The sequence below is a fragment of the Oryx dammah genome, unplaced genomic scaffold, assembly GCF_014754425.2.
Source record: "Oryx dammah isolate SB20612 unplaced genomic scaffold, SCBI_Odam_1.1 HiC_scaffold_4, whole genome shotgun sequence".
Lineage (NCBI taxonomy): Eukaryota > Metazoa > Chordata > Mammalia > Artiodactyla > Bovidae > Oryx > Oryx dammah.
Window position 1 is genome coordinate 80,569,871 of NW_024070188.1, and position 25,073 is coordinate 80,594,943.

Below are 25,073 nucleotides of genomic sequence, written 5' to 3' on the forward strand. Positions count from 1 at the left end.
CCTCCAAGGTAGACGCTAACAGGGCCGCGGTTCTCAGCTGGTGGTCCCCGAACCAACGGGGTCAGCGACCCCGGGACCTTGTTAGAAAAGGCAGATTCTCCGCCTGCCCCCCACCAGCCATGGACACCCGACCCGTGGTTTCTCAGTGATCCAGGTGCTTCTTGTTCGGGGCTGATGGAGGTTTGAGAACCAGGGTGCCCGCAGAGCTCCGAGGGGCAGGAGCCCTCCTTTCCGCAGGGTCCCTGGGGTGAACCTGGGGCGTCGTGTCTCCTCTGTCCCCCACTTAGAGGCCTGGTGGTCTGAGTGCTTAGGGGTGCATTGGGGTGAAGGGGACCATCCCCTGCGGTGTCTGGCTCACCAGCAGGTGTGGCCTCCGAAGGCCAGGTCTGAGGGGCCCCACGAGGGCCCCACGAGGTGCACAGGGTCAGGAGACCCAGGGCTCAGGAGGAGCCTGCAGATGGTGGGGTGCAGAGGGGTGCGTGGGGAGCAGGGAGGCGGAGCTCACGACTGACGGATCCACTGGCTGCCTCCGCAGCACGGGCAGGAGCTCAGGGCTTGATCACTGCCTCAAGCATTTAACCCTCCCAACACGGATGGGGGGAGTTCCTCTACGTGCTTTAGAGATGGAGACAGCGGGCCTCTACGTGTCATTTGCCTACACTCATCCCAGCTGTCACTGGAGGGCCTGGGTTTAGGGTTAAGGCCAGGGAGGCCAGGGGAGCCTGGGAGGATGGGGAAGAGAAGGAAGGGACTCAGACCTCCCCTCCCCCCTCCAAGTGCAATGTGAAGACATCTGTAAAGGTTTATAATGAGATTTGTCTAAAGGCGTTTAGCCGCAGAGATGTTCGCTGGCCCGTCACGGTACGGCAGACAAGCTCACTAACCGACCCTACACAAGGACTCGGGTTGGGAACTGACCCCCCAGGCCAGGAAGGCCGCTTGCAGCTGGGGAAAGGGCGTGGGGCAGAGCTCATGGCCTCACACGTGCTGAGGACAGATCAAGTCCTCTTCAGACAGAAGAGAAGGTGCTGGCGGACTGTTACAGGCGCCATTTGAGAAGAGGTAACAACCGAGCAGATCCCTGGTCCACAGGCCTTGCTCGGGGAGAAGAAAAGGCTGGGGCTGGTGTGCAGTACCTGGGAAGCTCGCCAACTCTCCCCGGGAGAACCCTGCTGGCTCCAAGGCAGGTCGAGGGCGGAGCACCCAGAGAAACTTCCTCGGAACCCCCAGGAACTGGGGACACTCCCCCCAGCCTTGACCTTCTGCCAGCCACGAGGTCGGGAGGACTCCCCTAGTTGGAGTGAGTGCTCCTCTGCTTACTGACAGCATCTCACTCCTCCAGGAGTTTAGGGGAGGAGGACCTGGAAGGCCAGGAGCTGGAGAAGGTGTCGGGGCGTCAGGAGAGGGAGGGCCAAGAGGGAATAAAATGGAGAGAGACTGGGGTTGGAGAAGGGGTGGCTCGGGCGCTGCCGCGGAGCTGGAGGCGCTTCCTCTTTATCAGGCGCACCTGACGTTACCGGGTGGTGTTTAGGAGCGTCTCCTGCGGCAGACCAGACACACACGGGCACTCGGAGCTCCCTGCCTCCTCCTCCTGTTTGTTTGCTTCCGGCTGCACTGGGTCTGCATTGCTTGGCTCAGGCTTTCTCTAGTGGTGTATCTGAACAAATGAATATACGACCAAATATGCTGGTCATACATTGTGCTGGTGAATGCTTTTCTCTCGTAAAAAAGTGCCCTGTTGTGTAGTGCTGACTGATACTTGTGATATTAATACTCTCACCATGGCTGATTTCAGCTACCAGTCTGATGTTCATTAAACTTTGGAGTTAGAGAGACACCGGCCTCACTTTGCAGGTCAGCTCCAGCAGAGCACTGATGGGTAACTCCACAACCCAGTTCGTTAAATTGATTGGTTATTAGGTGATTGTATGCAGTATTTGAAGAGCCTTCGTGTTGTTAATTCAGTAAGCATTGGAACACTAGTTACTTAGGGCTGCCCTGGTGGCTCAGACAGTAAAGAAGCCACCTGCAACGTGGGAGACCTGGGTTCAATCCCTGGGTGGGGAAGATCCCCTGGAAGAGGGCATGGCAACCCACTCGAGGACTCTTGCCTAGAGACTCCCGTGGCCAGAGGAGCCTGGCCATCTACAATCCACGGGGTCACAAAGAGTCGGACACGAATGAACAGCTAAACATAATCTCTAGTTGCAGCCGGGAGCGGGAGCTGCGCTCCAGTTCCTGTGTGCGGGCTGTTCACTGCAGTGACTCCTTTCGTCTTGGGGCACGAGCTCTGGGCGAGCGGGCTCAGTAGCTGTGGCACATGGGCTGAGTTACTCCGAGGCAGGTGGGATCTTCCCGGACCAGGGATCAAACCCATGTTGCCTGCATTGGCAGGAGGGTTCTTAACCACTGGACCCCCAGGGAAGCCTTGCCTCCACTTAGCTCAGGGATGCTGCCGCCCAGCCCTGGGCCTGCCCTGTCACTGACCAATGGACGTGACCAATGACCAGAGCAGGTGGCACAGTTCCTGGGGTACTAAGAGCGGGTGATTTAGAAGTTTGGAGCCACAGAGAAAAGTCACTGCACGCGGCCAGGACAGTTCAGGGCCCGTAAGACTGTCAGCCTGTGGTGGATTTAAGAGAACGGTTTTTAATCTTAGTCCTTAAAGCTCAGGCACGGAGTGCAGCATGACACATTGATGCCAGAAGGGCTGATATTAACCTGCCAGCCCAAACCTGTCTAACACGCCCCGCACCTCTGTCACACACAACCCAGGGAGACCAGCTGACTTGCGGGCTTGTCATTCTGGGTAATTAGCATGTGATGGCCCGCGGCTCAGAACGATTTAGCGACTAGTGTAAAAGTCAGGTGAACTGCCGAAGCTTAAATCAGAGGCGCAAATTGGGTGGATTAGGGAGAATTACTGGAGTCCTTTCCAGGGCACACCAGGTCCACAGGGAGGTGGGCGGTGGGCTGGTTTCTGCCCGACTGCTTCAGTGAGCAGTGCTGCGCTCCAGGGTCCAAGCCCATGGTGCCCTGCGCCCTTCCTGCTCTCAGGACTCTCAGAACTTCCCCTCGGGCTCTGGCTGCAAAATAAAATTCTCTGCCCCAGAGAGGAGGAAGGCACCTTGTTTCTAGACGGCGTTGCCAACGAATGGGAAGAGTGAGGCTTCCAAAGTGAAATGAGGAGGCGCAGGGATCTTCTTGCTTTTGAGATGGTTTGTCTTCAGGGAGAATGTTCTCCAGTCACAGCTCTGAGTGCTGACCAGGTGCTACCCAGCCAGATTGGACACGAGGTCACCCCGAGTGACACTTGGGCTTCCAGGCCTTTCTTCCTCTGTCCCTTCCTGCAACTCAGAGCTGGTGGAGACATTAGGATCTTGCTGTTTAATTTTTCATCTCTGGACTGTCTCGTCCTAGGACTGGGAGTTGGAAACCCCAGCAAGGGCCCAGGATCCACTTCAGAAACTAGTTGTTCGTCAGTTTCTGAGATGCTCGTCTTTCCTTGTGTCGGTGGCCTTGTAAATGTGGATGAGAAGGCGGGCGTCCGCTTCTTTGGGAGCTGGACGTGTAGACCCTGGACTCGTGGGCCCCCTTCCGGTGAGGAAGGCCTCCTCCTCCCGCTTCTCTCTCTGCTTCATCCTGGCCTCCATCTTTCCCCCACTTCCTCCCTCTCTGTTTCCTTTCTCCCACTTCCTCCTCCCCTCCCTTCCTGTATTCACTAAGGGCTTAACCCTGAACCTACAGAAACTCCACAAGGACGAATACCTGCCTTGCTATCAGGGATATAAATGTCTCTCCAGGGTCCCCTGACCCTGTGTTTTTTAACTAGCCTTTCCCTCCCTGCTCCTTCGGTCATAACCTGGACTGTTGAGAAGTTGAAGCAGATGCTCTCCTGCGAAGATTCTGGGCGCTGCCCACAACTCACTGTCAGCAGATGTATCAGAGACGTCACACCCGGACAGGTCCCTTGGGAATCCTTCTGCACGAGGTACGTGCAGAGGCACTGGGGAACCTGGGCTCTGTTGAGTCAGAGCCTGTCCTGCAGGGTGACGTGCCACCCGCCTGCAACTCCGGATGAGCCCGAGTAAAGCTTGTGGGGTGCTTCCTTCTAGACTCACAAAAGCATGGCCTTTGGTAATTAATCCTGGTGATGCCAACACAGGGATCCCGCCTGCCCTGCATTCTCAGCAACCATGGTGGAGCCTGGCTTATCCTTTGGTGTCGAAAAAAAGTCTCCCTTTAAATGGAGTTGGAAGACTTGCTAAAGTGCTGTTTCCACAGATACTTTACTACCATCATGCGTAGTGAGAATCTATGAAAGAGAATCATGGCTGGCTTAAGAGCAAGCTCAGAGTGCAGGGTTTCCTCACTTATTTTTTGACAAGGTCTGATTTTACCTTTGTATGAGATTTACTACTAGAATTTGGGCTTCCCTAGTGGCTCAGATGGCAGAGAATGCCTGCAAGGCAGGAGATCTGGGTTTGATCCCTGGTCAGGAAGATCCCCTGGAGAAGGAAATGGCAACCCACTCCGGTATCTGTGCCTGGAGAATCCCATGGACAGAGGAGCCTGGCGGGCTACAGTCCATAGGGTTGTAATTCTTATTTTTTTTGACAAGGTCTTATTTTCCGCTTTGCATGAGATTTACTACTAGAATTTAGTTTTTTAACCTCTATCCCAGCCAAAGGATCTCTAATTAGCTGTGGCCACTGCAACTGAAGGGCGATGAAAGGATGCAGGCAAAGGTGGAGGCGGTGATGGCCTGTCCCTGCTAAGTAGTGCCCAGGTGGTCCAGGTGAGGCTGTCCACCCTTTGGGTTTCCCTCAGCGTAGCAAGCAGAGGGAAACACCCGACAACAGGGACAGCTGGAGAAGGCACCCGGTAGTGACAGAAGTAAACACCTCCCATCACCCAGGTTGGCAGAGCCAAGGGGCTCTGCAGAGTTTGGCAGAGGACGGTAACCCCAAGCTTCACGCTCAGTTCTGTCCACTTGTTCTCAGACGGCGGGCCCTCGTGCTGGAGTTGCCGGCAGCGCCCTGGCTGTGCCTCGTGTTCTCTGTCAGGCTGCAGACCTACGTTCCCCCTCAGCCCTGGCGTCAGGCAGCGTGAAAGTGAATTTGGAGGGTTTTCAGGTGAGTGGGTAGGAGGTGTTCTACAAATATGTCAAGCTTCCTCCGTTGGCCTGATTTAGGTTCTTAGAGGAGTCTTATTAAAAATGGCTTTTAAATCTTCTGTCATAGAACATTTATATAGAATCTTTTTTTTTTTTTTACTATGGTTTTCTTTTTTAGTTAAGTGATCTTGCCTCACCAAAGGCAAAAGGTGTCACCTAGCTTATGTAAAAAATGTAAATTAAGGTCCTGAATCACTCCACTGATACTTGGGCAGAAAAGTTGAACTCTGTGCATCCTGGTAACTGTACTATTATAATTTTCTCCAAAACTGAGTTATCTGCCCGCAGATGAAATCTGCCAGCAGCCTCACTCGCTGTTACAGATTAATGTCACTGCTTGTGGGAGACGCCGCCTTTCCTTCCAGACTCACAAAAGCACAGCTTTGATAATTAATCCTGATAACACCAACAGAGAGACCGACGTACCTGAAACTGTACTCAAGTGACTCAGCAGAAAGGAAAAACGTCTCACTTGAACATGGTAAAATACTATGAAAATGTGTACTTTGCTGGCTTTCATGGGAGAAAATTTTATTTTCCCTTGGACTTAAATTTTTGTTTTGAAGGCCATACGGAACCGAACCTAGGAGAGATTAAATTTTGCCCCCAGTGAAATCACTAAATTCAGTGGATTTTAATTACTTCTGTCCCCCTGGGCTTTCCCCACCCCGCTTCATTTCTCAGACGTTCCCTGTAGGTTGCAAGGATTAATTTGCAAGCCGGGTCCCACACTATCCATGAGATGAAACAGAATGTACGACAGGCGAGATGATCGGGGGCCGCCCTTTGACTGAGCGGCTGAGGTGGGTTTTTTCCCAGTGTCGGCCTGTGTCAGCGCGGATGGAATGGGGGTCACCCGCAGTCACGCTTCAGCTCCGAGGGGCCCAGACGGCGGCTCACTCGCTCTGCTGTTGTTAGCATCCATGTTTCTTATAGAGACCAGCCACTGGGCAGCCTGTGAGGCAGGTCCCATGACCTATTTTTCATTCCCGGTTTGTTCACAAACCATATTTTCTTGACTCTGAAAATAACAGCAGCCCATGGATATGTCTTTACAAGGCAGCTAGAACTTACCAGAATACGTTTTTTTTTTTTATCCTGGCACGAATCCTGAGGTCTTGGAAGCTGCCCCTCCCTGCCCGTCGCGTTTTTCTCTGTATGTTCTACACTGCTTTCTCTAATAGCTCTTTTGGCGCGCAGGGTCTAAATGTAAAGCTTAACGCTCAACCAGGGTGAGCAGCACTCTTTAACGGGAGCCGCCTTAATGTTGGCTTGCACATGAAATGGAAATGGCTTGTGTTATCCATCCTTTAAAGAATTTCTAGTGCTCAGCCTCCATGAAATGGATTGCTTATGGGGAGATAATGTCTGTTCTATTCCTTTTTAAGTCTGTGAAAAATGTCATCCTGGTTAATAGGGTGATTAAAACTCTTTATGCTCCAGGAGATAAATGTGATTATGTTTGTCATACTATATCCAAGATAAAGACAGCAGAGGAGGCAAACTTGAAATTCCATAACATTTCCTCTCTTCCATATCCAGGAACATTCAGAACTCAGTACACAGATGGTACTTCACATAAAGAATAACATTATCTGTTAAACATTTTTCCTTTCCATTAACCAATTTAACAATATGCCTCTGGTATAAATGGAATAGACAAATGACTACATCTTCGGATATCTGAGTTCTGACTGCAGGAGAAAACCACTTTACTCATACTGCTTCCTTTTCTTTTAACTTTTGTCTCTGTTACTTTATTTTTTGCTCTGAAGATGCAGCTGGTTGGTGCCTGTCCCCATCAACCTTTCTGCAGCAGGTGATTCATCATCACCTATGGGAGTCCCCCGCCACCCTTCAAGGACAAGAGTATGGAAAGGGCTTTGTAAACATCAGGCATGTAAATATTCATTCCTTTAGGCCTCTGCGTGCACCCACCAGTGCACCCACCAGCCACACCCAGGCTGAGACTCTTAAAAGGGACAAAACCTGCTCAGTTTTCCTCCCGACTTTGCTTCCTTCATTTCATTCAAAGACTAGAGATATTTTGTTGCAGAGATTTAGTTAAAAATGAAAGGTGGGTGAAGAGTTTTTGCTACTTTACATACCCTGATAAATTTCACAATCCTTTTTAAAAAGCCTTGGATTTTAAACAGGTTACATATGAATCCCAGACGCTGATTACACCTGTTTAATTAACAATACTGCAATTTTAACAGTCCAGAGAAAAATGTTAATTATGCACTTGACATTTCATTTAAAACTTTTTCTTGAGGGGCGGTCCTAAGATGGCGGAGGAATAGGACGGGGAGACCACTTTCTCCCTCAAAAATTCATCAAAAGAACATTTCAACGCTGAGTAAATTCCACAAAACAACTTTTGAATGCTGGGAGAGGACATCAGGCACCCAGCAAAGCAGACCATTGGCTTCAAAAACAGGTAGGAAAAAATATAATAAGACGAAAAAAGAGACAAAGGAGGTAGGGAGGGAGCTCCGTCCCCGGAAGGGAATCCCGTCCCGGGAAGAGATTCTTAAAAAGAGAGGTTTCCAAACACCAGGAAACATTCTCGCAGCCGAGTCTGTGGCGAGCTTTGGAAGCACAGAGGGCAACATAACAGGAAGGAAAAATAAATAAATAATTAAAACCAACAGATTATGAGCCCAACAGTAACTCCCCCAGCGGAAAAGTAGCGCAGACGCCTGCATCCGCCACTAGCAAGTGGGGGCTGGGCAGGGAGGAACAGGAGGCGCAGCCGGCAGTAGTTTTTAAGAATCAGGCCGCGGGAGGCGCGGGCTGCAGTGTTTTTCTTGAGAATCGGAGTGGAACGCCCCGCACGTGGACAGAGCGAACTAACTTGGGCTAGCAAACCAGACTGTGAGATAGCTACCACGTGAAACGCTCGAACATAAGACACCGCCAGGACCGCGCACAGAACAAAGGACGGATCGGAAATAGCCGGCTGCAGACCATCCCCCTCCCGTGACAGGCAGCCAGAGCCTTAAGGGCTGGAAGGGGGCAATCGCAGCCCAAGAGAGACATTACCTACCAAAATGCAAGCAGGTTCCTTTGTTAACTAAGACTTCTGGGGGTTCTGGACAGTCATCATCCGCCTGAGAAGGAACGCCAGTGGTACACCCAGAAAACTGAGCAGCAGGGAAAGGCCATAGTCGCAGCGATTGCGCTCGCCAAACTCCTGAGCCACTCGGACCTGGGAACGGCACAAAACACAGGCCCAGACAAATCTGCACCTCTGAGGGCTTCCTGAGCGCTGAGCCTGAGCGGCTTAAACCGGAGAGGTGCATGAAGCCTAGGGCCGGCCTCAAACGGTTCCCCAGCAGAGCTATGTAGAGCCTGAGTGGTGTGCGCTGCGAGCAGGGGCAAGCCCAGAGTGGATGAGACACTGCAAGCACATGCCAGTAATATTTGTTTGCAGCATCCCTCCCTCCCCACAGCGCGACTGAATAGTGAGCCTAATGTGTCCACCACCGCCCTCCCTGTGTCAAGACGGAAATCAGGCACGGAAGAGACCAGCAAACAGAGGAAGTTAAACAGAGCGAACTGCCTTGGAAGTGACCCCACACAACCCACAACACCAGAGAAAGGGCCAGATATACCTTTACCACTTTTACAATCATTTTTTTGTTTTTTTTTGTTGGTTGGTTTTGTTGTTGTTGTTTTTTGAGTTGATGGGGTTGCGTGATTGTTTTTTCTTTTTTTTAACTTTCTTAAATTTTTAAGTACTCTATTTCTCTAATTATTATTTTTAATAACTCGTGGCTTTTTTTTTGTTTTTTTTGTCTTGTTTGTTTTGTTTGTTTGCTTTTCTTTTTTTCCTCTTCTTTTCTTTAATATTATATTTTTGAAAATCCAATCTCTACTCCAGATTTTTAATCTTTGCTTTTTGGTATTTGTTGTCAATTTTGTACATGTGAAAACCCAGTCTTCAGTACCCAATTTTACCTGAGAGCGAGATTACTGGCTTGACCACTCTCCCCTCCTTTGGACTCTCCTTTTTCTCCACCAGGTGGCCTCTGTCTCCTCCCTCCCCCTTCTCTTCTCTACCCAACCCTGCGAATCTCTGTGTGTTCCAGATGGTGGAGAACACTCAGGGAACGGGTTACTGGCCGGATCTCTCTCTCTCCCTTTCATTTCCTTCTTTTATCCTCCTGGCCACCTCTGTCTACTTCCTCCCTCTCCTCTTCCCTGTATAACTCCGTGAACACCTCTGAGTGGTCCAGACTGTGGAGTGTACATAAGGAAGTAATTACTGGCTAGCTTGCTCTCTCCGCTTTTGATCCCACCTCATCTCATTCCAGTCACCTCTAACTACCCCCTCCCTCTTCTCTTCTCCGTGTAATTCAGTGAACCTCTATGGGTGACCCTCAATGTGGAGAAACCTTTCATCTTTAACCTAGATGCTTTATCATCAGTGCTGTATAGATGGAGAAGTCCTGAGGCTAGGGTAAAAATAAAACTGAAAACCAGAAACAGGAGGCTTAAGTTCAAATCCTAAGAACATCAGAGAAATCCTGAATCCAGGGAACATTAATCAATAGGAGCTCATCAAACGCCTCCATACCTACACTGAAACCAAGCACCACCCAAGGGCCAACAAGTTCCAGAGCAAGACATACCACACAAATTCTCCAGCAACACAGGAACACACCCCTGAGCTTCAATATACAGGCAGCTCAAAACTACTCCAAAACCATTGACATCTCACAACCCATTAGTGGACAATTCATAGCACTCCAGAGAGAAGAAATCCAGCTCCACCCACCAGAACTCCAACACAAGCCTCCCTAACCAAGAAACCTTGACAAGCCACTGATACAACCCCACCCACAGTGAGGAAACTCCATAATAAAGAGAACTCCACAAATTCCCAAAATATAGAAAGGCCACCCCAAATGCAGCAATATAACCAAGATGAAGAGACAGAAGAATACCTAGCAGGTAAAGGAACAGGAGAAATGCCTACCAAACCAAACCAAAGAGGAGGAGATAGAGAATCTACCTGAGAAGGAATTCCGAATAATGATAGTGAAAATGATCCAAAATCTTGAAATCAAAATGGAATCACAGATAAATAGCCTGGAGACAAGGATTGAGAAGATGCAAGAAAGGTTTAACAAGGACCTAGAAGAAATAAAAGAGAGTCAATATAATGAATAATGCAATAAATGAGATCAGAAACACTCTGGAGGCAACAAATAGTAGAATAATGGAGGCAGAAGATAGGATTAGTGAAATAGAAGATAGAATGGTAGAAATAAATGAATCAGCGAGGAAAAAAGAAAAACGAATTAAAAGAAATGAGGACAACCTCAGAGACCTCCAGGACAATATGAAACGCTCCAACATTCGAATTATAGGAGTCCCAGAAGAAGAAGACAAAAAGAAAGACCATGAAAAAATTCTTGAGGAGATAATAGTTGAAAACTTCCCTAAAATGGGGAAGGAAATAATCACCCAAGTCCAAGAAACCCACAGAGTTCCAAACAGGATAAACCCAAGGCGAAACACCCCAAGACATATATTAACTAAATTAACAAAGACCAAACACAAAGAACAAATATTAAAAGCAGCAAGGGAAAAACAACAAATAACACACAAGGGGATTCCCATAAGGAGAGCTGCAGATCTTTCAACAGAAACTCTTCAGGCCAGGAGGGAATGGCAAGACATACTTAAAGTGATGAAAGAAAATAACCTACAACCCAGATTACTGTACCCAGCAAGGGTCTCATTCAAATATGAAGGAGAAATAAAAAGCTTTACAGAGAAGCAAAAGCTGAGAGATTTCAGCACCACCAAACCAGCTCTCCAACAAATACTAAAGGATATTCTCTAGACAGGAAACACAAAAAGGGCATATAAACCTGAACCCAAAACAATAAAGTAAATGGCAACGGGATCACACTTATCAATAATTACCTTAAACGTAAATGGGTTGAATGCCCCAACCAAAAGGCAAAGACTGGCTGAATGGATACAAAAACAAGATCCCTATATATGCTGCCTACAAGAGACTCACCTGAAAACAACAGACACATACAGACTGAAAGTGAAGGGCTGGAAAAAGATATTCCACACAAACAGAGACCAAAAGAAAGCAGGAGTAGCAATACTCATCTCCGATAAAATAGACTTTAAAACAAAGGCTGTGAAAAGAGACAAAGAAGGCCACTACATAATGATCAAAGGATTAATCCAAGAAGAAGATATAATAATTATAAATATATATGCACCCAACATAGGAGCACCACAATATGTAAGACAAATGCTAACAAGCATGAAAGGGGAAATTAACAATAACACAATAATAGTGGGAGACTTTAATACTCCACTCACACCAATGGACAGATCAACTAAACAGAAAATTAACAAAGAAACGCAAACTTTAAATGATACAATAGACCAGTTAGACCTAATTGATATCTATAGGACATTTCACCCCAAAACAATGAATTTCCCCTTTTTCTCAAGTGCTCACGGAACCTCTTCCAGGATAGATCACATCCTGGGCCATAAATCTAACCTTGATAAATTCAAAAAAATCGAAATCATTCCAAGCATCTTTTCTGACCATAATGCACTAAGATTAGATCTCAATTACAGGAGAAAAAATACTAAAAATCCCAACATACGGAGGCTGAACAACACGCTTCTGAATAACCAACAAATCACAGAAGAAATCAAAAAAGAAATCAGATTATGCATAGAAACGAATGAAAATGAAAACACAACAACCCAAAATCTGTGGGACACTATAAAAGCAGTGCTTAGAGCAAAGTTCATAGCAATACAGGCATATCTCAAGAAACAAGAAAAAAGTCAAGTAAATAACCTAACTACACCTAAAGCAACTAGAAAAGGAAGAAATAGAGAACACCAGAGTTAGCAGAAGGAAAGAAATCTTAAAAATTAGGGCAGAAATAAATGCAAAAGAAACAAAAGAGACCATAGCAAAACTCAACAAAGCAAAAAGCTGGTTCTTTGAAAGGATAAATAAAATTGACAAACCATTAGCCAGACTCACCAAGAAACAAAGGGAGAAAAATCAAATCAATAAAATTAGAAATGAAAATGGAGACATCACAACAGACAACACAGAAATACAAAGGATCATAAGAGACTACTATCAGCAATTATATGCCAATAAAATGGACAACGTGGAAGAAATGGACAAATTCTTAGAAAAGTACAACTTTCCAAAACTGAACCAGGAAGAAATAGAAAATCTTAACAGACCCATCACAAGCATGGAAATTGAAACTGTAATCAGAAATCTTCCAGCAAACAAAAGCCCAGGTCCAGATGGCTTCACAGCTGAATTCTACCAAAAATTTCCAGAAGAGCTAACACCTATCCTACTCAAACTCTTCCAGAAAACTGCAGAGGAAGGTAAACTTCCAAACTCATTCTATGAGGCCACCATCACCCTAACACCAAAACCTGACAAAGACACCACAAAAAAAGAAAACTACAGGCCAATATCACTGATGAACATAGATGCAAAAATCCTCAACAAAATTCTAGCAATCAGAATCCAACAACACATTAAAAAGATCATACACCATGACCAAGTGGGCTTTATCCCAGGGATGCAAAGATTCTTCAATATTCACAAATCAATCAATGTAATTCACCACATTAACAAATTGAAAAATAAAAGCCATATGATTATCTCAATAGATGCAGAGACCTTTGACAAAATTCAACATCCATTTATGATAAAAACTCTTCAGAAAGCAGGAATAAAAGGAACATACCTCAACATAATAAAAGCTATATATGACAAACCCACAGCAAACATTATCCTCAATGGTGAAAAATTGTAAGCATTTCCCTTAAAGTCAGGAACAAGACAAGGGTGCCCACTTTCACCGCTACTATTGAACATAGTTCTGGAAGTTTTGGCCACAGCAATCAGAGCAGAAAAAGAAATAAAAGGAATCCAAATTGGAAAAGAAGAAGTAAAACTCTCACTGTTTGCAGATGACATGATCCTCTACATAGAAAATCCTAAAGACTCCACCAGAAAATTACCAGAGCTAATCAATGAATATAGTAAAGTTGCAGGATATAAAATCAACACTCAGAAATCCCTTGCATTCCTATACACTAATAATGAGAAAGTAGAAAAAGAAATTAAGGAAACAATTCCATTCACCATTGCAACGAAAAGAATAAAATACTTAGGAATATACCCCCTACCTAAAGAAACTAAAGACCTATATATCGAAAACTATAAAACACTGATGAAAGAAATCAAAGAGGACACTAATAGATGGAAAAATATACCATGTTCATGGATTGGAAGAATCAATATAGTGAAAATGAGTATACTACCCAAAGCAATCTACAGATTCAATGCAATCCCTATCAAGCTACCAGCGGTATTTTTCACAGAACTAGAACAAATAATTTCAAGATTTGTATGGAAATACAAAAAACCTAGAATAGCCAAAGCAATCTTGAGAAAGAAGAATGGAACTGGAGGAATCAACTTGCCTGACTTCAGGCTCTACTACAAAGCCACAGTCATCAAGAGAGTATGGTACTGGCACAAAGACAGAAATATAGATCAATGGAACAAAACAGAAAGCCCAGAGATAAATCCACACACCTATGGACACCTTATCTTCGACAAAGGAGGCAAGAATATACAATGGAGTAAAGACAATCTCTTTAACAAGTGGTGCTGGGAAAACGGGTCAACCACTTGTAAAAGACTGAAACTAGATCACTTTCTAACACCACACACAAAAATAAACTCAAAATGGATTAAAGATCTAAACTTAAAACCAGAAACTATAAAACTCCTAGAGGAGAACATAGGCAAAACACTCTCTGACATAAATCACATCAGGATCCTCTATGACCCACCTCCCAGAATACTGGAAATAAAAGCAAAAATAAACAAACAGGATCTAATTAAAATTAAAAGCTTCTGCACAACAAAGGAAACTACAAGTAAGGTGAAAAGACAGCCTTCTGAATGGGAGAAAACAATAGCAAATGAAGCAACTGACAAACAACTAATCTCAAAAATATACAAGCAACTTATGCAGCTTAACTCCAGAAAAATAAACGACCCAATCAAAAAATGAGCCAAAGAACTAAATAGGCATTTCTCCAAAGAAGACATATGGATGGCTAACAAACACATGAAAAGATGCTCAACATCACTCATTATCAGAGAAATGCAAATCAAGACCACAATGAGGTACCATTTCACACCAGTCAAAATGGCTGCGATCCAAAAGTCTACAAGCAATAAATGCTGGAGAGGGTGTGGAGAAAAGGGAACCCTCATACTGTTGGTGGGAATGCAAACTAGTACAGCCACTGTGGAAAACAGTGTGGAGATTCCTTAAAAAACTGCAAATAGAGCTGCCTTATGACCCAGCAATCCCACTGCTGGGCATACACACCAAGGAAACCAGAATTGAAAGAGACACAGGTACCCCAATGTTCATCGCAGCACTGTTTATAATAGCCAGGACATGGAGATGAATGGATTAGAAAGCTGTGGTACATATACACAATGGAGTATTACTCAGCCATTAAAAAGAATACATTTGAATCAGTTCTAATGAGATGGATGAAACTGGAGCCGATTATACAGAGTGAAGTAAGCCAGAAAACACCAGTACAGTATACTGACACATATAGACAGAATTTAGAAAGATGGTAATGATGACCCTGTATGCGAGACAGCAAAAGAGATACAGATGTATAGAACAGACTTTTGGACTTTGACGGAGAGGGAGAGGGTGGGATGATTTGGGAGAATGGCATTGAAACATGTATACTATCATGTAAGAAACGAAGTGCCAGTCTATGTTCGATACAGGATACAGGATGCTTGGGGCTGGGGCATGGGGATGATCCAGAGAGATGATATGGGGTGGGAGGTGGGAGGGGGATTCAGGACTGGGATCTTGTATGAACCCCTGGTGGATTCATGTCAATGTATGGCAAAACCAATACAGTATTTTAAAGTAAAATAAAGTAGAAATAAAATTAAAAAATAAAATAAAATAACTAAAAAAAAACCTTTTTCTTAAAACTAAAAGGTTTCATTATAAGAGATAAATTTCAAATGTACTTTATTAAACTGATTGCTAATTAGAGCCTAAGCAATTATAAAGAAAATACACAATGATATTCAACCAGAGGTTATTTTTCTGGACATACTGACATAGTAAATGTTTCTTTAAAAATTTTTAATTCACCTGGAGACTCAATACTCAGGCAGGTACATTTCTGGTGAAAAACACTTGTTAAGATAGGTGATAACTGGTCTATTTAATTAATTAATATTTTTTTTCAGTGTTACAGCTCTATTTTCTCAATGAATTTTTGAGTCCCGGGAGAGAGCTGAAGGACAGGAGGAAAAAGCAGTGGGAAAAACGTGCCAAGGAATCCCCTTCCTAGCCCGCTGGAAAATTTGCTAAGTATCTGACCAGTGCTCACAATTTCATTGGTCTGAACCTTGGCACAGAGAAGAGAAAGGACAGAAGAACCCCCACCGGCTTGTGTAACAGCTACTGGGGCTCAGCAGAGAGCACCTTTGGGACATGCTGAGGAGTAGCCTCTCCAGAGTCCCTCAATTGTGCCCCCTGCCGCCCACCTGTTCGAGGGAACAAGAAATGAGAGATTATAAAGGAATTAAGATTTCGTTAGGCATGTCCCTCCAGCCAGAGGAGTGAGGATTTCTTACCTTAACCAGAAGTCTTCTGGGATCTGAGACTGGGCTGCGTGACCTTTCTGCTGAGTTTGTTTTTCGCTGTCCTGGTTTCCAGCACGATGGGCCTTCCCCTGTGCTGAGTTTCTTTGCCTTCCGCTTCTAGCGCGGGAACTTCGCTGAGTTGGGCTCCTGCTGTGCTTGGCCTCTTCCGCGCGGAGGTTGTTTCAGCCAGGTTAAACCCGAGTCATGGCACCATAGATGTCACGCGAGTGTATGTTCCTCAGTTCTCTGTCTCGTCACAACAAAGATTTGGAGCGACGGACATTAAAGCCTTTGGCGCATCACAGCTCTTGGGTCTTGGACAAACCGTGTTATGGCTCTTAGGCAAATCAGTGTTATAGCTCTATTTTATTTAGAGGATAGCAGGAGAATCCATGCTCGAAGCGTGAAGGCATGCCAACCCAAAGACTCAAAGAGAAGAGAGTGGAGGGGGGCGGGGGAGGGAGAGAGAGAAAAAGAGGGCACGCACGCGGGAGAGAAAGAGAGCAGTCTATTTTAATATTGACAACTGAGATAAAACTACAAACTGTCAGGCAATGTTTAGGGACTCAGAATCAACTTGTCAAAAAAGTACATTTTATACCCACAATATCATTGCTTTTGCATGATTATCCTTTCAGGTCATCACAGTCTGTTACTGGCTTCTTATCTAAGAATGTACAGGTTTACAGGGCCTTCCATGGCATCCGGTCTCATCACTTCATGGGAAATAGATGGGGAAATAGTGGAAACAGTGTCAGACTTTATTTTTGGGGGCTCCAGAATCACTGTGGATGGTGACTGCAGCCATGAAATTAAAAGACGCTTACTCCTTGGAAGAAAAGTTATGACCAACCTAGATAGCATATTCAAAAGCAGAGACATTACTTTGCCGAATAAGGTCCGTCTAGTCAAGGCTATTGGTTTTCCTGTGGTCATGTATGGATGTGAGAGTTGGACTGTGAAGGCTGAGCGCCGAAGAATTGATGCTTTTGAACTGTGGTGTTGGAGAAGACTCTTGAGAGTCCCGTGGACTGCAAGGAGATCCAACCAGTCCATTCTAAAGATCAGTCTTGGGATTTCTTTGGAAGGAATGATGCTACAGCTGAAACTCCAGTACTTTGGCCACCTCATGAGAAGAGTTGACTCATTGGAAAAGACTTTGATGCTGGGAGGGATTGGGGGCAGGAGGAGAAGGGGACGACCCAGGATGAGATGGCTGGATGGCATCACGGACTCGATGGACGTGAGTCTGGGTGAACTCCAGGAGATGGTGATGAACAGGGAGGCCTGGCGTGCTGCAATTCATGGGGTCGCAAAGAGTCGGACATGACTGAACAACTGAACTGAACTGAAAGTGATACCTAGCACACACACCACAGAGTGTGTTTGGGGCAGCTGCGCAACTCCACTGCCTGACGGGCAGGACTCACTTCCAGAAGCGAGTCCTCCGTGCTCTGACAGCCACACACTCACAAGCAAGGCTGCTAAAACTTATTTAACTAGACACACTGAGGTACCACTGTCTGTTTATAAAGATTTTCCATCATACATTATTATTTTTTTCAGGTAGATCTTGGCTTTCAACTTCTACAGTCATAAAAGTATTTCCCCTGGGATTTCCTTCACCTAGAAAAGGTACCCATGTAATTATTTTGAAACAGTCTTCCTAACTTTTCAAACTTTGCTAACTCTAACCCCCTCCCCCTCCTGTGAACGTAACCAGATCAGCTGTAAAGGAGCAGCGCCTAGTCATGATGGCAGGCCTCTGTGAGGACACTGAACGCCGTCCATCCCAGAGGCTCAGTCAGCGACTGTATGTGTTCCTGAGGAGAACTCACTTGAATCCCTTCGGGGCTGCGGGAGCTCCAAAGCCAGCCTTCCCCGTAGCACTTGTCCAGACTTCATCCACCATGCTCCTCTCATTTGGATCTCAGTGCTTCCTCCCACTCAACAGCCGACTCAGAGTTCTTGGGAATTGCTGGAAATATTGACTGCATTTTATTTCGAAAGTCTTTCATCTGAAAGATGAAAAAAATCAGTCATCAAATGTTAAAAGATGGGGAAAAGAGCCAAAATTAGAGATGGACCCCGTTGCTGACTGACTGATACGCCATTGCTGTGGGTACCAAACAAAGGAAGACCAACAAAAGGAAAGACTGTCCTTGCTGCCTTGGAAGACAGCGAGACAGACCTCGTTTCTTCTTCCTAGTATGTCTACTGGGCCTTAAGTAACATAAAACTCTAAATCTGAAAGGCAACATGCTCTATATTGTCAACCCTCCAAGACATATATTTCCTACCAGAAGACAGCCTATATTGTTGGCCTTCATATGTAAAGATGCAGTTGAGAATGGGATGTCTATCTAAATAAATGAATCTACTGAGGCTAAGAATTTGGGGGCCAAAAGGAAGGAGTGGGGAGAAGAAACTTCAGTTGCTCAGTCGTGTCCGACTCTTTGTGACCCCATGAATCGCAGCACGCCAGGCCTCTCTGTCCATCACCAACTCCAGGAGTTCACCCAAACTCATGTCCACTGAGTCGGTGATGCCATCCAATCATCTCATCCTCCGTTGTCCCCTTCTCCTCCTGCCCCCAATCCCTCCCAGCATCAGGGTCTTTTCCAATGAGCCAACTCTTCGCATGAGGTGGCCAAAATATTGGAGTTTCTGCTTCAACATCAGTCCTTCCAATGAACACCCAGGACTGATCTCCTTTAGATCTGGTGGACTGGTTGGATCTCCTTGCAGTCCAAGGGACTCTCAAGAGTCTTCTCCAACACCACAGTTCAAAAGCATCAATTCTTTGGCACTCAGCTTTCTTCACAGTCCCAACTCTCACATCCATACATGACCACAGGAAAAACCATAGCCTTGACTAGACGGACCTTTGTTGGCAAAGTAATGCCTCTGCTTTTTAATATGCTGTCTAGGTTGGTTATAACTTTCCTTCCAAGGAGTAAGCGTCTTTTAATCTCATGGCTGCAATCACCATCTGCAGTGATCTTGGAGCCCCCCAAAATAAAGTCTGCCACTGTTTCCACCGTTTCCCCATCTATTTCCCATGAAGTGATGGGACCAGATGGCCATGATCTTCGTTTTCTGAATGTTGAGCTTTAAGCCAACTTTTTCACTCTCCTCTTTCACTTTCATCAAGAGGCTTTTTAGTTCCTCTTCACTTTCTGCCATAAGGGATAGGGAGGAATCAATGAATGGCAGAGGAGAATGTTGTTATGCACCGACAGTGTTGAGTAATCTACATAAAGGTGTTCCTGGCAGACAGTGATCTGGAATGGCGGGCCTGGAGCAAGAGTTTGGAGGATCCTGACATGCAGGGTCAAGTCCACCTCTGCACACGGCCCTGAGGGCAGGGACACTAATTTACAGGAGGTGGATAGTCTTTAGCGTAGGTGACGCTAGCTGCACACCGATTCATTCTTCACACCTAGATGGCCCTGTTCTGAAGCCACTACTCCAGCAGCCCCACAGCACAGCGCTGCAGTCTTCCTGTCGGCCACACCCCAACCGGGCCTCCCTGATGGCTAGGCAGCAAAGATTCTGCCTGCAGTGCAAGAGACTCTAGTTCAATCTCTGGATCAGGAAGATCCCCTGGAGAAGAAAACGGTTATCCACTCCAGTATTCTTGCCTGGAGGACCCCATGGACAGAGGAGCGTGGCATGCTACAGTCCATGGGGTCACAAAGAGTCAGACACGACTGAACAACTCCTCAACCATTATTTCTCAAGGATACAGATCTCAGTCAAACTGTGAAGCACCCTGGATTCACAGCAACATGTAAGTCATTTCTTGGAGTGATTGTCTGAGAGTCAGCTAGTATTTTTTTTTTTCATTTATGTTGATGCTTAATTTCAATCAGAAGCTGGACCCCTGTGCTGTTTCCCAATTCAGGAGGTGCATCCCCTTTGGGACTTGTCAATTCCGAGGCATTTACTCCAGTCATGGTAGCACTGCCGTTAGCACAGACCCTGGTATCAAGTAGGCCTCTGTTCAAAGCCCAACTCACATGCCTGGGGAGCCTGCTTACTCTCGCTAGGGGCAGAGTTCATGTGTGCAGCACGGAGATGACGCCTGCTTACAGAGTTGAGGACTGAGGCAACACGAGTGGAAGCCCCGCTCCTGGCAGTGCTCAGTATACGTCAGCTGTTGTCACTACAGCAGCTTCAAAATACTATGTTCCAGGAACAAAGCTCATGTGGATATAAGTATTATGGTATGTTTGTCAAAAGCATTAATTTGTAGTCACATCATTTTGGTTTAAATATTCTGATAACTGAAGACACACAAGGTTATCCATCGTAAGAGGTCTGTAGGTCCAGGACCACCCTCTCCACGTCTGGGTCCCAGACACCAGTCTTGATACACACCCCCCCAGGGTATTTATGTCTCCCCCCAACCCCCTCTTCCATGCAGCCCTCTAATTTGTACTGTGATGAACCCTCATGAAAGGTTTCCAGCTAAAGGCAGTACTCTGTCCCTGGGGGTCGGGGGGACGACTGGAAATGCAGTTCTAAACAGAAGTTCTCTAGAGAGTCCTGAGAGTCGGGCTGTCAGAATCACAGGGGATCACCGTTGGCACTGGGGGCAGGGATGCAAACTGTCTAGGATGGCCCACAAAAAAAGCCGCCTTGTCCAAAATGCCCAAGAGTGCCCCCTTGAAGGACCTTGCAGACTTTCTCAGCTGAAAGGTGCCTCTGGCTAGGGTTTGCAATGCGCTGCTTGGTTCTTCCCGGTTGCCTCTCTGGTGGAACATCTGTTACAGCCAAGCCTAATGACAGGGTTTTCTGGTGGGGTATCAGCTACCAGGACATGAATAGAATCATCTACTGTCCCGCCTTCTCAGGGAGATGGAAGGAGGTCGGTCACTGCAAAGGTGGAGGCGGGAACGCAGATGAGGCCTGGGAGGCAGCGTGCAGAATGGCTGCTCTGCTTGGGCTGGGGGTGGGGGTTGTGCTCCCATTTCCTCTTCTTGGCCCATATTTTTTCCTTTGCTCTAATTTCCCAAGGATGGTTTACTTGTTCCCAGGGTCGTAAGTAAGTAACTGACCCATTAGAAGGAATCATATCTGAAAAACAGCCAACTAGGAACAGACAGGCTTCCGAGCCCAGTGAAGGGAGGGAGACACGTGGGATACAGAGCATCACGTGGCCCTTTATTTACAGCTGTGGAGGAGTCCAGCCAACACGGCAGAGCAGAAAGACCTGAGCTCACTCCCAGGAGCACACCAGCATCACAACTACCACCACCGATGAAAAGACTAGAACCTGCCCGAGAAGATCTGTTACCACAAAAGATGTGAAGAAGGACCCACAACAGGATGCAGGAGAATGGTGGACCGGCAATATGGTTAAGCCCCACATCCCCAGGCGGGTGACCCACAGAACCAATACTCTGCACAGGCTCTCCCAGAGAAGCGGAAGTTCCGGCCCCATGCCAGGTTCTGTAGCCTGGGGGTCCTGCACTGGACGACAAGCCCCCAGGGAATCTGGCTTTGAAGGCCAGTGGGGCTTCATTTCAGGAGTCCAAGAGGACTGGGGAAGTAGACTTCACTCCTAAAGGGTGCACACAGCATCTCAGAGACTCCAGGATCCAGGACGAAAGCAGTCATTCGACAGGAGCCTGGGTCAGCCTAGCTGCTGGTCTTGGAGCGTCTGCTGGAGAGCTAGGAGGCCACTGCGGCTCACAGTGGGGCACGGACGCGGGGCAGCCGTTCTTGGGAGCTCCCTCTACCACATGGCACTGGTGCTGGTGGCGCCAGCGTTGGATCCTTCCTGTAGCTCCTCGGTGTCAAGACCTGGCCCCCCGCCGGGGTACCTCAGGCCAAGCGAGTCCCACCCCGCAGCAGGCAGGCTGCCTGAAGACCTCCGGAGCCCAGTCGCCTCATTTAGACACAGGACCCCGCTCCACCCATCAGTGGGCAAGCACTGGCCCCAGAGTCCCCTGGGCCCTGCCCTGCCCTCCAGGAAGCCTGCTCTCGCCTCCAGACCAGCCGCCTCCACCAGGGGCAGGCACCAGATCCAGGAACACTACAGTCGCGCAGCCTACGGAGCTCGTCTCCCCAGCACCAGGCCAGCCCAACTGAGTCAGGAACCGTCTCCCCTGCCTCCCCCACCCCCCACCCCCTAACCCTCCCCAGGGACCCAACAGCAGCCCTGAGACCCTCGGCCCATAACCAGACCCCGGGGCCAGCTCCGTCTGCCAGCAGTGCAAGCACTGAGTCCAGGACCTGGTCTCACCCTGCAGTGGGCAGACAGCAGTCCCAGAATCTTTTAGACTCTGACTCCACACGCCAGTACTAGCCCCAGGGCCCCCTGAGGTTCTGCATTCAGCTGCCTTGTGACCCGGTCCAGCAGCTGGCAGCTTCCACACAAGGGTCTGGCAACCAACTGGACCAGAGGCCAACCAAAACAGTACGGTACTGACACAAAAACAGACACGAAATCGGTGGAACAGAATAGAGCCTAGAGATACACCCACGCACTTACGGTCACTTAATCTGTGACACAGGGGGCAAAAACACATAATGGAGAAAAGATAGCCTCTTCAGTAAGTGCTCCTGGGAAAAACTGGACAAGAATGGACAGTGAAAGAATGAAATTAGAACATTCTCTAACACCATACACAAAAATTTAAAAATGGGTTAAAGACCTAAATGTAAGATTGGAAACTATAAAACTCCTAGAGGAAAACATAGGCAAAACATTATTTGACATAAATCACAGCAATATATTTTTGGATCTGTCTCCTAAAGCAAAGGAAATGAAAGCAAAAATAAATGAGACCTAATTAAACTTAAAAGGTTTTGTACAACAAAGGAAACCATCAACAAAGTAAAAAGGCAACCTATGGAATGGGAGAGGATATTTGCAAATGATATGACTGATGCAGGGTTAATATCCAACAAGGATAAACAAGCTCATACGGCTCATAATTTAAAAAATCAAACAACCCAATTAAACATGGGCAGACGACATGAATAGACATGTTTTCAGAGAGGACATGCAGATGGCCAACAGGCTCATGAAAAGATGCTCGAGATCCCTGATCATCAGGAAAATGCAGATCAAAACTACACTGAGATAACACCTCACACCTGTCAGAACTGCTGTCTTCAAAAAGAACGTAAATAGCCAATGCTGGCGAGAATGTGGAGAAAAGGGGACACCTGTACAGCACTGGTGTAATTTGGCAAATTGGTGTAGGCACTGTGGAAAACATTATGGAGGCTTCTCAGAAAACTGAGAGCAGAACTACCATAGACCCAGCAAGTCCACTCCTGGGAATATATCCAAACAACACTGATTCAAAAGATACAGACAGCCCAATGCTCATTTAGCAGCATTATTTATGACTGCCAAGATATGGAAGCAACCTAAGTCTCCGTCAACAAATGAATGGACGAAGACAATGCGGTACGTATACACTGTGGTACTAATCAGCCGTAAAAAGGAATGAAATCTTGCCACTTGCAACAACGTGGACGGACTTGGGGGTATTACGCTAAGTGAAATAAATCCAACAGGGAAAGACGAATACTGTATGATCTCAGTTATATGTGGAATCTGAAAATACCAACAGACTAGTGAATATAACAACAACAAAAAACAGACTCAAAGATACAGAGAACAAACCAGTGGTTACCGCTGGGATAAAGGAAGAGGGGAGGGGCAATATAAGGGTAAGGGATTAAGATGTACAAACTACTGGTATAAAATAAGCTACAAGGATATACTGTACAACACGGTATATGGTCAATATTTTATAACTAAATGGAGTATAACTTTTAAAATTATGAACCATTATTTTGTACACCTGTTACTTACATAATATGGTTTATCACCTATACTTCACTGAAAAAGCCTTTAAAATTTTACAGCTGTGGAAATGGAAACCCAGCATCTCCTTATAATCAGGGCCTCAAGTCGCTTTCACCAGAAAGGCTCACAGAAAGTTTCTAAGCTTGTACTATTCATACTAAATGGATAGTTAAATGAAGACCTTTAGTTTTTTTCCCCGCCTGTTTCAATTTCTGATACGCAGATCAGAGGTGTCGGTCCTCTCAGTGATACTCTATCACAGGTCAACAGAACATTCCTCTGCTTAAAAATGTGCTTGACAAAAGACTTAGGGACTGAGTACATTTAAGCAAATTATAAAGTAAATATACTGAGTTCCAAGATAATAATTACAACTATTGCCACAAAAGCATCCCCCTACCCTAACACCAGAGAAGTCCGGTGAAGACAGGGCATGTTGGGGACCTGAGTGTCCATCCAGCAACTCAGCCTCATTCTGAAGCATTTTTTGGACTCTGGGATTCTTCCCTGCAGTCCTCCTTATCCCTCTTCCTCTCTGACCAAGAATTTCTCTGTGGTTACAGACCACAAGCCTACCCTTCTAAACAGGGCCACTGCATACTGCCCAACTCCAGGATGCTCTCCTCAAAGACTGGGACACAAACGGCACTCCTAGGCAGTGAGCCCACTCCTCCAAGAACCTCATCCTTGAGTCCCAATGTTTGTGTCCAACAGTGCTGGGCTGTAATACTATCAGAAAGTAGCAGTCTCTTCAACAGTACATGAACTGTGAACTTCCAGATGTTCAAGCTGGATTTAGAAAAGGCAGAGGAACCAGAGATCAAATTGCCAACATCTGTTGGATTATGGAAAAAGCAAGAGAGTTCCAGAAAAATGTTTACTTCTGCTTTATTAATTATGCCAAAGCCTTTGACTGTGTGGACCACAACAAACTCTGGAAAATTCTAAAAGAGATGGGAATACCAGACCACCCGACCTGCCTCCTGAAAAATCTGTATGCAGGTCAGGAAGCAACAGTTAGAACTGGACATGGAACAACAGACTGGTTCCAAATAGGGAAAAGAGTACATCAAGGCTGTATAGTGTCACCCTGCTTATTTAACTTTTATGCAGAGTACATCATGAGAAATGCTGGGCTGGATGAAGCACAAGCTGGAATCAAGATTGCTGGGAGAAATATCAATAATCTCAGATATGCAGATGACACCACCCTTATGGCAGAAAGTGAAGAAAAACTAAAGAGCCTCTTGATGAAAGTGAAAGAGGGAAATGAAAAAGTTGACTTAAAACTCAACATTCAGAAAATGAAGATCATGGCA

General features: G+C 46.3%; 1 protein-coding gene across 1 annotated transcript in view; it reads right to left on the reverse strand.

The window, feature by feature from the left end:
* Positions 1–15,280: 15,280 nt before the first annotated feature.
* TMEM242 (transmembrane protein 242) overlaps positions 15,281–25,073 on the reverse strand; it is a 43,954-nt gene continuing 34,161 nt past the window's right edge. The window contains exon 4 of the mRNA XM_040238891.1: positions 15,281–17,938. Coding sequence (XP_040094825.1) covers positions 17,840–17,938 — 99 coding nt within the window. The 3' untranslated portion in view covers positions 15,281–17,839. The remainder of the gene's footprint in view (positions 17,939–25,073) is intronic.